This window comes from Barbatula barbatula, assembly GCF_947034865.1.
Source record: "Barbatula barbatula genome assembly, chromosome: 17".
NCBI lineage: Eukaryota > Metazoa > Chordata > Actinopteri > Cypriniformes > Nemacheilidae > Barbatula > Barbatula barbatula.
In genome coordinates, this window is record NC_136780.1 from 3,506,366 (window position 1) to 3,519,561 (window position 13,196).

At 40.0% G+C, this 13,196-nt stretch overlaps 1 protein-coding gene across 1 annotated transcript in view; it reads right to left on the minus strand.

Moving 5' to 3' along the window:
* rarga (retinoic acid receptor gamma a) overlaps nucleotides 1–13,196 on the minus strand; it is a 37,287-nt gene that overhangs the window by 19,378 nt on the left and 4,713 nt on the right. The window contains exon 2 of the mRNA XM_079477906.1: nucleotides 7,839–8,143. Within this exon, the coding sequence (XP_079334032.1) occupies nucleotides 7,839–8,007 (169 nt within the window). The 5' untranslated portion in view covers nucleotides 8,008–8,143. The remainder of the gene's footprint in view (nucleotides 1–7,838; nucleotides 8,144–13,196) is intronic.

Below are 13,196 nucleotides of genomic sequence, written 5' to 3' on the forward strand. Positions count from 1 at the left end.
AAAATAAAGCAACACAACAGACATATTTGTTTGTCGTCCTTTGCAATTTGATTTGAGCATCTTGTAACAAAACTCCCACATACTTTAGTTGTGGAACGAAAGTGACTTTTCTAACCAACTTTTCTTCTCTCCTGCTGAAAATCTTTTGTTAGAAACTGTTCTGTGCACTCTGGGAAAAAAAAGACTTGACTTGGACATTTAATCCAACTTCATAGTGCTGACCCAAGTTCCTCCTCCCCTCCCCTTCCCCAGCCAAGGAGGTTGAACTCCAGAAGAAATCCCCACTGGGCCACTAACTTTCCCCCAACTTATCCTGTTCTCCCTCCCTTTATTTCTCTCTCTCTCTCTCTGGAGCTCAAGCTATTCTCCATCACTCTCCACCACCTCTGCCTCCCTCCCTCCTTTTCCTTCTGTTTTCAAAGTTACACTCGTTCACCCTGTTGTACTTTTAAACCACACAGAAACATCTTTAAAGACAGTTTTGTTTTCGCCGCCATACAGGTCTGACTCTTAACTCTCTCTCTCTCCCTCTCGATTCCCTCCTTCCTCGCACGTGACAAAACTCAGATGACAAACAGACCCAGAACTGCTGGAAATCCATCTCACTTAGCTGGCTCTATGTCATCTTTACTTTCCAGGCCAGACGAGCCGCACCAGATGAGTCGATCTCAGTCGAACTGTAGAATCAGGTTTAACAGCTGCGTGACTCACTGATGTTGACCTGAGATAGCAGACACTACGCATTAAAAGATATTAAACAGGACTCGCCGCACTGTTTTGCCTGTGTGTGGCCCCATAGAAAAGACAAATTACGTATCTCAAATCTTTCAATTATTTCTTCAAGACAGCAATATAAATAAATGATTATACAGACACAAGCCGCATCAAATACCAAGATGGTTGACAATCCAAAGTCATTTCTTACCACATCATTGATCTTTTACGTCACAAATTCTGTTATTCAATCCTCATTCATTTAAAACCTCTATACTGTACGTCAACAGCTGTGTATTTCTTATTTATCTTAAAACTTAACATAACTGAGAGCTCCAAAACAATATCCAAGCTTTAAAAGAGCAACCACTGACCAACAAAAGTTGTCCCGTCTATTTTGTTTATTTCTCCAAAAGAATTGAAGATGAAACATCTGAGACAAAGTTAAAAAAGCTTAATACTCAAAAGCAACATAATTGAGAACTCTTATGTCTCTTGAGCAATAAATGTGCAAACTTGTCCGAACAATAAAGTATTCTTGTTTTGATTTATTGATATATCGGTGTATGAGCTCATATAGCACAGGATGTTTGTGCATATGTTGAGTGTAAGCATAAGGTACATGTTTTTCTGTGTGTGTGTGTGTGTGTGTGTGTGTGTGTGTGTGTGCAGACAAATTACCAGTGATGACAGAGACACAGAACACCACTTCATTTCAGCTCTGTCTGCACACACACATCTCAGATTACTAAAACTAGTCCTTGCAGCTCCATCAGGAAACACTCAGACGTCGACACAAACACACACAATCAGTATTCTAGTCAGTGATGTTATATACAAAAGTACCTTACAGAAGTTCATGTTCGTTTTAGTCGTTACTAATACAATTTCTAAATCAAATGCTGTATCTGTTAACATTAGTTCATGCAAAATGAACTCACATCAATATTTGTCGCTTACAATTACATTACAAGTGCTGAAAAACTATTTTGTTAATTGTAAGTTTAAGTTAGAAAAGGCATTTACCTATCATATACAACCTTATTGTAAAGAGTCATATATTTGATAGTTTAAGTATAACATTGGGACATATGAAAAGGTTCACAATCAGGTGGTTGTTTTGTAAAATAAGCCCAGACAGGGTGATGCACAGCAGAGGGTCTTGTATCACCCTGAGAGGGTTTATTTAAAGATAACACTTTCGACCAATTAGAAGCAAGTATAAGAGCAGTTCAGTACTTTTGAACACTTTGGATTTTTCTTTTTAGCTTAATAGTGAAACGTATGTATCATTCATTAATAATACTTAAATTAAATGAATAAATAATAATACATTTGATTGCAATGCACATTTCTTACGCTCAATGGGCTCATGAGACCATACACAGATCTAAAAAACTACCAGAGCAGTGCATGCTTAATAAATCAAAACAATAAAACTTTATTGTTCAGACTAGGTTGCACTGTCATTAATAATGCTATAGATGATGCCAAAGGGGTACTTGAGCTTTACTGATTGGACCGTGGGGGTAACTAAGACAAGAAACACTGCTGTGCAACATTCGATCCCAACATCACATCCTGTGCGTATTTATGCATGTTTCAACACATTGACACATTCCAGAGTTCCCTGCGTATGGGGCTCAAATGACCGATTGTGGCCATAAACACCAGTTTCAAATCTCGAAAAAGTGCACGCTCACACGTACATTCATCAGAGCGTCCACCTCCAGCAAAATTGTACACATGTTCTGCTCTGAAAAGACATGTAATCTTATCCCGATCTTACTCGTACACACAATACATCTCCCTAAGAGTCTGGTCGTGTCACTCGAAAGAAGACCGAAGTGGTTGAACAGAGAGTCGAACTTTTCACAATTTTATCAAACTTGGCCATCTGTCAAACCAGCCTTTCGCTCTATCTGTGGCTGTTTTCTCTCTTTCTTCCTCAGCTGGTATGCTATGGTGTTGCTTTCTTAGTATTCTCATGACTTTTGACATGAGTTATTCCAAACTAGGACGCACATGTTTTCTAGTTCTAGATCTTGACTGGCAAAGTTGCCCACTCCTCCAACCGAGTATGAAGCCACACCCCTTTGGACAAGTTCCCTCCCATGTCTATGAAGAAGCCCCTCCCACACCCGTACACCGTGGTACAATTCGATTAGTGCACGTGCCCAGTTCTGCCACTCGGAAAACAGTGAAGCTCCACCCCCTCTCAACGCCGGCTCTTTGTCTTCATTTGTCATCATGCTGAAATGCCAGAACACTCAAAGTTTCAATATCAACCCACTCGCAGCCTCCTCTTGTCACACTCTGTCTCTCACCTCCACTTTAGCCCGTCTCTCTGGAACGGTGGGATCAGGAAAGGAAATCCACACAGAAGAGGAGGAAAACAGAAGGGTTACAGGGGAGGAAAGTAATCCACGGGATTTTAGGGATTGAAGTCTAGAGCTGAGATTCCTTTTGTGAACAATTTGCAAAATTCCCGAACTGAGCTCATAATGGCCTGGCAGAGAGAAATTCACTTGTGACTGTCTCTGCCTCTCCCTCGAACTGTGGTTACAACAAGTCTCAGACAAACGTGGGAGTCAGTTGTGGGCAAAATATTAACAAAGACTTTGTGAATTCCATTTTAAACAAAGGAATATTAAGTCTTGGGTTGGATATGCAATTACAGCAACACAGAGAGTTTATGCACAGTTTATCTCATGTGAATATTGCTCTTGATCAACCAACATTATCAAAAATGTATAAATGGGGATACAAATATTTTGTATATTGTTACTTCATGTTAGCTAATGCACTTAACTAATGTAAACAAATACAAACTTATTATAAAGAGTTACAAATAAAGTACTGTAAACATTACAAATCTTCTTTATGAAATGCTCAATAAAATAGGCTTAGTAAGTCATTTCAATTTAATATTTTTATTTTTTAAATTGTGTTAAAGTCTAAAAAGCGTTTTTTTATTTATTATTTATATTATTTAAAAATTATATATTAAAAATATACAATAAATTTACTTAAAATTACTTATAAAGCCTATTTTATTTAAAATAATATATTTTGCTTTAAAATTTCCATGCTTTAAAGCAATTTTAACTAACTCATTTTACCGTTTTCAAATAAAATTGTAATTTAATTTAATGAAAAATAAGAATTAATATATATTTTTATTTTTTGCTTTTTCCTTCTGTTTTCAAAGTTACACTCGTTTACCCTGTTGTACTTTTAAACCACACAGAAACATCTTTAAAGACAGTTTTATGAAAAATAAGAATTAATATTTTTTTTTTTTTTTGCTTCTTCGTGTCAAAAAATAAACTTACGATATTGTGGTGCAAAGTCAATTCAAATCAGACCACCTTAAATACAGGGTCTCCATCATGCCAAGAGATTTGAGAAAAACCGGTTTAGAAACGCAGGGCTAAATGACAGTCACATCTGATGAATCACCCATCACGGCCAAACTCATCTGCTTCCTGCTGAATGCCTCTGTGTTAACAATCACACAACAAAGACAATGAACCGGCTCGCAGTGAGAATCTTAAGAGCCTCTGAAAACCGACTTATCCACAAGAACTGGGCGAGTCGCTCCTAAAGGTGAAGAGTGAAGATCTAAACAGACGCCTGGCAGAAAAGCAGAGCTGGAGATGAAAGACAATGACATCTTTGAGAAAACAAAGAACTGTTCCAGACATTGCTCTCTTTTCAATTCAATGTCAAAGCACACAGATTGTGCAGCAACAAAACTTTTTCTGTAAATAAAATAATTTTCATTTTAAAATCGCTTTTAATTCACAGTTTATAATAGACCAGTGAGATGCCAAATCTGGTCTCAATTATATAACAGTGCATGCATGTTGATTTTCATGTTGCTGGATGTGCGCACATTTATATGCGTGTGACTATACTGATTCATTCCTGTGGGGGCAGTGAATGACAAAAAGTTTGCCTCTTTCTGGAGGACAAGCTAGAACAAGAGTGCTTTTCTCTGTCACACAATACGACTGCCTTTACACAACAGCTTGGCCCCAATCACAACAATAAAGGCTTATGCTCACATGCTAAAGGGGAACTAATATCATTGATATGTGCAGCAGTAGAGAGAGAGAGAGAGAGAGAGAAACCATAGCAGGACTATGAGATCAGAGCCACACGGTTTCAGTTTGGTCGAAGGAAATGACCGAACAGCCTTTCAAAACATCCCATTTGGCGGCTCGGAGCTTGACGGCCTCTTGCTCTGATTGGTAAATGGTTTCAGGTGCGTATGGGGGCTCAGGAGAGATGCTATCACAGGGTAAGTACTGGTAATGGGCTTTCAACTGTTTGTATGAAGAGCTACGATAATGACAGGGATCAACTGATAAAGGCTTCTGCAGGCCCGGCATGTAAGACTGCTACATGGAGCCTCGCGCAGTGGCCGGAGGCCTCAGACGTGCAGCAGCGCCACACGCTAAACGTAAAACCAGCGGCAGAAGTACACAGATGTACTTCTATCGGTCTATGAAAAACCATTCTATCTGTTTATCTATCTACATACATTGCTGTTGTCTGTTTGTCTGTCTATCTATATGTCTGTCTGCCTATGTATTTTTCTATCTGTCTGTGTTTATCCATCTGTTTGTGTGTCTATTCATCTATCTGTCTGTCTACCAATATCCCTACCTATGTCTGCGTCTTATGTCTGTGTATATCCATCTGCCTATACTGTCTGTCTGTCTGTCTATATTTATATCTATGTCTGTCTGTCTGTCTATATTTATATCTATCTATCTATCTATCTATCTGTCTGTCTATCTGTGTTTATCTGTGTCTGTATATAATCAAACATTTCTATCCGTCTGTCTATCTACCTGTTGGTCTATTCATATACCTATACTGTCTGTCCGTCCGTCCGTCCGTCCGTCCGTCCGTCCGTCCGTCCGTCCATCCATCCATCCATCCATCCATCCATCCATCCATCCATCCATCCATCCATCTATCTATCTATCTATCTATCTATCTATCTGTGTATAAACAAACATTTCTATCTGTCCGTCTATCTACCTAAATACTTGTCGATCTGTCTATATTTCTATCGATCTATCTGTCTGTCTGTCTATGGAAAAATTGTCGTCTGTCTGTCAGCCTTTCTATCTTTCTGTCTCCATGTATGTCTGTCTATAAAATCTATTTCCAACTGTCTGTCTATCTGCCTATATACCTGTCTGTCTGTCTGTCTGTGTCTGTCTGTCTGTCTATGTCTCTTGTTGTTCTTTTTCGGTTTACCTAGCTAGCATGTTGAACAGGTAATGCATTTCTAAAAGCTCTGTGTCAGCTGCACTGTTGTGGGAAGTGCTTGAACCTGTCCCTGCTTGAACACACCTAACAAAAGTAAGCAAAATCATGACAGTCTTTACTAGGAAATGACACACATCGGTCTAGAAAAGCGTGCAGCAAATACACCAGCACACACAAACTTAAAGGGTCTCCAGTATGCTGGGCCTTTATGAGCTGGGGATTTCTGCAGTCTATACGACAGACAGCTCCGACAACAATGAAAAGTCCTGTTAAACCAACTCCTGCAAAAACAGCACTGGGCAGATGCTGGTCTGTTTTTCCTCTGCTCAAAGCGGGGATGAGAATGACCCAGTGAAACAACTTGTGACATGCCTGTCTGGAAAGAATGTCAAACGCCATCCCCAAAAGCTAATTAGGGCCTCTGTGGTCTCGAGTCTCACCCAATTCCTGACATTGCTTAAGGTCTGATGTGCCTTTTGGATAGGCAACATACAAAGTGGGGCAGAAACTGTTTTGCTGTTTACAAACACGTTACTGTGACTATTGTGGTGAAAATTAAAGCCATAGCCCAGTGTGCTCATTAACATCTGCCTCCTAAGCAAAGCAGCTAAAGCCGGGCGCAAGTCATTACGCAAAGTGTTTTTCAACAAAAGTGCCCTAGATTCTGGCTGTCTGTATATGCAAACTCAAGTGTGTTTCTAATTTTCATGAGCTGCGGAAAGAAAAAGGTTTATTTATTGTGTATCCGTCAATGTGTGTTTTCACAGCAGGGTGTGTTCTTGGATTTCACCGGACTAGGACGTCATCCCCAGGTGCGTCCATCACCCCTCCCTCCCTCCCTCAGTCTCTCTCTCTCTTTCTGTAAATACCTATTGGATTAGGTGGGCAGCTGTGGGGGGGGGGGGGGTACTGATTGACATCTATGAGGTTTGAGTTTTGTTCAGGCTTGCAGAGGACGGAAAAAGGAACACCAGGAGGGGAGAGAAGTGTTTTTGAGAAATGGGGGATTCAGAGTCTGCTTCGCTGTTGCCATTCAAACCCATCACAGATTTTCCCCTCGGGACTTGAGATGAGAACTCAGATGTCTGTGGCAAACCTTTTCCCTGAAGCTAGCATCTAAACCAAAGAAGTCTTCAGCCTACCGGCACACATTCTTGCAACACATTCTGGATGTAAACTGCAACTGAATACAGTACTATAAAAAAGAGAATTAGTTATAATGAAAAACTTGAACCCCGGATGTCTGATTTTCTCTTTCTGCCATCTATTGTTTTTCTATTTTGTCTGTCAATGCAGGAAAATGTAAAACAGCGCCCCCTGTGACATATTCTATTTGCAGTGTTGTAAAAAAACATACGAAATGTCATTTTGTTTTCCAAAAACAAGTCTGGCTAGCTGGCAAAAAGAGTTCAAAAGAGTTTCATGGCCGTTCTGTTAATGCTCCTTAATAAACACTATATAAATAAAAAGAGAGCTGAAGCTTTAAAGAGACAGTCTCTTTTTTTTCATCCATTCCCAACTAAACAAACATGCACACGCTTCCGGCTCTACAGCCAATGTATAGATAATGGCTTCTAATAACTAGATCTATCTTTCGACAAGGAAATATTAGATGTTTGTTCTATTATCTGGCCAAAGTAGTGATATTTTAACACAAAAATTTGGACTAAAATCTTTAAATATTTGTAATTATCATCAAGACGCAAAAACTAGACATGGTAAGATCATGTGTCAACATGTCAGAATACTCAGAATCAACAATTTTGCTTCACATATTACTTTTAAAATTAAAAGTACAATAATTTGAATATACAAAATTCAGGTACAATACTCACATAGCGCTGCCATTTCTTTGGGAAGATCCGCCCCGAAACGGCCAAACAGGCTACTATTGGTCAGCAGGTCGAAAGGGGGGTGACTCCGCATGGTATTGAAGGCGAAGGGGTAGACAGCTGGGGGGAAGCCGGTCATGTGACCCACCTGCCGTTCCCGGTTGGTTCCCATGGTGATGGTCGGTTGCCAAAAGCTGGCCGGGCTGGTTAAGTGCTCCTGTGGCGTACCTTACAATGTTGGCAAACTGCTCGTGATTTCACCTCAGCCGCAACTCAGAGTTAGGGTTTAGTTGTCCAACAGGATGAACCTTTAGAAAAAAAACAAGAGTTATTTTTAACAAAGAATGCATGAAGTTCAGTTTAGTACATTCTATATAAAAACAGTGAGTGTAACATTTATCACATTGTCTGTTATGTAGTATAACATAAGAATTCGGGAAATACAAATTAAACCATTTTGTCACATTAATATCAATTACATATAAAGTAAAGTGAAAATATGTTTTATGATAATTCATTCTGAAAATGAAAAGATAGAAAAAATGATATGTTGTTTTAAGATAAATTAAACTATATTAAGTATATATACAGTATATAGATATAAGATTATCAATATGTTTTTAATATACACACATATATATATATATATACACACACACATATATATACACACACACATATATACACACACACATATATATATAAATATATAGCCACGGAAGAAGACCATTCAGAATTACTTTCAGTTTTTCTGTATTTACTGTTTATAGGTTTGTGTTTAGGTAAAATGATAAAATGACTACTAACAATATTTCTCCCAAATGTAAAATTAAAACACTCCTTCTATTTGCATTTGCAGAAAATGGAAACTGGAGAAACAGGTCAAAATAACAGAAAAGATGCCCTGTATCTTTTTAGAAGGCACCGTTTGTACCAACCCAGCTATTAGAATTGGCAAGGCACTCACAGTACTGAAAAATCGAGAGAGAAAAGAAAAGTTAAATTAAAGCGGTTAGGAAACAGTTAGGCTGGGGGGAAGAGAGAAAGAAATATAAAGAGAGCAAGAGAGAGAGAGCTCTTGTCTCCTCCAATTTGAAATGTGTCCAGACGTTTGTGGTGTTTCCAGACTATTCCATATGATTTAAATCACCGAAACTCCACAAGAAAGAGTCTCTCTGTTTGTGCTGCCAGTCTCTCGTCCCTGCACGGCTTCACTCTCTCTCCCCACAGACCTGAGGCCCTGACTCGGGCTCCACTGGAGAAGACAACAGTGAAGCGAAAAGACATGGCGTCTTGTTTGTCAAAATAATTCTGCATCATGTTTCTATTCCTGTTCAATCTCTTGCCTTCATTACCTTTCTGTTGAACTTTCCATCAACGACACGGTCAAAAATGAGTTCACCCACATTGTTTGTGAAACAGGACACTGTACAATTATGGAAAAGTCGATTCAAACCTCATTCTATGCCTGAGAGACCTCCAGTAAATCTCCTACAGACATAGACCATGAAAGATCTTTCATTAACGCAGTGGTTTTCAGACATAATGATATTATACTCTAAACTTAACTCTTACAGAAATGTCATATTTTTTATATAAAGCAAACATAATTTGGACTGTTTATGAATCTTTAAAATAGGGCTGACACAATTATTAAATATTATCGCAATTATTATCAGATAACCGCGATTATTGTTAATCCTAAGAAAACAAGGGTGATCTGCAGCATTTTACATCCACAATCTTGATCTGCACTCACCGTTGTGTTCGAATGACATTTCTTTATCATTTGAGTTCAGATTTGTATTTTGGGTGTTTATGAGTTTTATTTAAGTGATTTCAGATTTGCTGCATCTACACAGAAAGACGACATCATCCTCACATCTCCGTTTTTTCTGTTGAGACGGACTTTTCTGTTAAGGCTACTCTAAAGGGAATGTTACAAGTTATTTACAAATTGTTCACATTTCTTAATGTATCTTTATTTTATTTATTGAAATTCATTGTTATAATTGTCAAAGCCTTTAAATAGACAATTAATTGCCAAATCTCAATTATTTCATAGAAGATAAATCGTCAACCAAATTTCATAATCACGACAGCTCTACTTTGAAATAGAGAAGCTAGAAACACCTTTGAAAGTTTTTACGCCCTATTTGTGAAGAAATAGAAAAAATGCACAAACCTACAGTACAGTACCCATACGTGTGTTCGATGTAAACTTGAACGTTTTAGTAAGAGAAGTACTCTTCTTCCTCACTTGCGTGTTGGTTTGTCTCCTTAAATGTTTTATTTCCTCTCCCCCACTGGTGATTTTATGAGTGGGTGGTGCCGCCGGCTTGTTTTTTTAAATGTGGTTTTCGAGAAATGAGCTGAGCCAAAGAATTCTGCGCTTTTTTGGAAGCGTTGCGGTTTGTGAATCGGGGCAAAAGCAAGGGAAAAATCCTGCTTGTGAACGAAAAAGAGAGAGGCCGATTCAATGACAGAGTACGGGCACTGGGGGGCACTACGGGGGTGGCTCTCTAGCCAGTAAAAAGCTTGTGCTTTCCAAAACACACATTTATACGGCTTCTTTCTCACCGTCGGAAAAAAAAACTCGCACCTGAACACATAGCCGCAGTCTCTCCATAACAAACACACACAGCTCTACTGTAATCCGCACAAAGAAACGTTTTTAACTCATACGTGCGTCCTATTAAAAGAGAATGTTTTATAAGAATCTAATGCGAAAACACACATTAAAACAAGCTAAAGCAAATATTGTTTCTCTCCCCGACGTGCCCTGTTCTTCTATGGCTCCAGTATACACACATCTGTCCGACACACACAGCCTTCCCAGCCACCCTCTGGTTCTGTTTCTTTCAGCAGAGCCAGTTAATTACAGCCTACCGCTGCAGGCAGCTTCAAAACCACTACTAATTTAGAGTTCCATTACAGTAAACTCTTCCACATGTGCATCCAAGCTAGTGTGGCCACGTCGAGCTCTGCCGATAGGCACACGCCCATAGCCAGCCACAACAAGGCCTTGCCATCTCCCCTACCCCTTCTTCGGGTCTGGTTTTCATCCTCGTCTATATGCCCTCGAACCCATCCCTGCCCACACGGCCCCCTCCTCTAAACCCCTCCTGCTTCAACTCTGTCCGTGACCCCTCAGAACTGTTCCATATGTAACAGATATCATTTAGAGCTCACCGTTCAAAACCACACACTGCTTTAACGCGTTCGCCCTGGAGACAAGGCACCGCAGAATAAATTCTTCACAATGCAATAGAGGAGAACCGACTGTGCGAAAGTCACGATTCGCTAAAACCCTCATTGTGAACTAAAAGAAACTGTAATCACATTTTCCCCGCGTTTCAGTCAATGCTGTATATTCACCAAGCGTGATACCAGAACTCATTTCATTTGAAATGCTTAGCTTGCACTGTGATTTATACAAGGCATCATTTATATGATAAATGATAAGATAAGATATAAGATAAGATGATGATGATAAGATAAGATGATGATAAGATAAGATGGAAAAAAGTGCATCAACTAAAACAAAACCTACTGGAAGAGAGAGACCCTTTTAAATACATTACAGAGCATTAAGCTTTCTGAACTTTTGACTCTTTACTGGTAGTAAGAACGTCGAGAAACAAAAGAAGGCAGACACTGCGAGCAAAACAGAAAATGAAAGAGAGAAGCAGGGACGATGAATATAGAAAAACATAAAAATCACACCCAAAAAGACTTTTAGAGGGAGAGAAACAAAGAGCAGAAAAATAGTGCAAGAAGGAAAAAAGCAAGCAGGGGAAAATCCAAAATTCACGCAGCCGTTTGAAACAGGGGGAACCAACTGAAAAGGGATCTATGTGTTCGTAGAATTTTCCCAAACACAATAATGATTTAATAAAACGCTTGGCGCCCGTTCGCTTTCATGAGTCACATCGGCAAAGAGTTTTACGGAGTATGTTCTGCTTTTATGGCAGGCGAGCTGTGCATAAAGTGAGCTCATTTTAGGGCCCTCGCCCTCTCTCTCTGGCAAGGGCCCCTGGGGCACACACACACATGTATAAGTACATACACACACGTTCTCCCATTACTGCTATTCGCTGGCTGACCCTCACACACGCTTTTTCAAACTCCCCTATAGCCAGCTCTGGGAGCCGGGGGGATGAGGTTGGGGGTTTGTGGGCAACAGTGGGCACCCGCCGCAGGACCGGCGTTAGCAGGGCTCAGAAGAACAGGCTGGGACTTTCCAAAACCCTGATTTCACCACTGTTTCTCCTCACAGAACAAACACATCATTAACAGAGCATGCTGGGGCCTATTAGACACAGAGAAAGAAAGATTGAGTGAGACGGCGAGAGAGACAGAAAGGAGAGAGAAAATGCTCCTGGCATGGTTGGGTGATGCGCTGTGTATCTATGACAGAATCGGCTCTTTGTAATTTATGGCTCCGCAGGGTTGGGTTGAGGCTGATGACAATTCTCTCCTCTCTGGGCGGAAGAATGATCAATATCACTCAATTGCAGATCATAATGCATTACATTGTTGAAAAAACTAACTGCGAAATCGCCTACGCAAACGAAAAGTTAAAAACGCGAGGCGGCATTAACCGCTGGAGCCGATGGCGAGTTACTTTTTTTTCCCTTGTGCCTGGCTACAACCGCTAACCGTTCTTCCAACAGAGCTGTGATGGATTTGGGATGGTACAGCGGTTTGAGTTCATTTCCTGCCTGCGCTCTGGATATTTCCACTCCTCCGTTCTAAGCTCACGGCGCATTGCTTTTTAAGCTACTATAACTTTCCACATTAGCCCGTCAATCAGCACAAAGACAGATCGACACATCCGACCGTATGCCCTCGAGCGTTCCCCCCTAAAGACAGAGGATCTGTTTGGCACCGCAAATTAAGGCCTTGAGAGTTTGGCCGCAACCGTTGGGTGTATGGATTCAGATCAGACGTCTTGTGGGTGAGGGCTCTGGAATCTCCGACGTGAGGTATCAGGTTCACTTACAGTATAGAGCAAAATGCTCCGTTCTCAAAATGAGACTGAGTGAAAATGTAGTGATCGCTTCAATGTTTTTTGTGTTAAACAAATCTGTTTAAATTTCTTTGTTTTGATGAACACAGAGAAAGATATTTGGAATAATGCTTTAACCAAACGGATCGCAACACCCATTGACTACCATCATTTTTGGGGAAGTATCCCTTTAACTTCCTAGTTCTTACAAACATCACTGGTGACTCCTTAGACAAACATGTTAAATGCTCTCTCATTTGCAAGTCCGTTTGGATATAAGCCTCTGCTAAATGGTTGAATGTAAACTACTCAGAATTCCAACAACCCAACAAACAGAAGCAAACTTCACA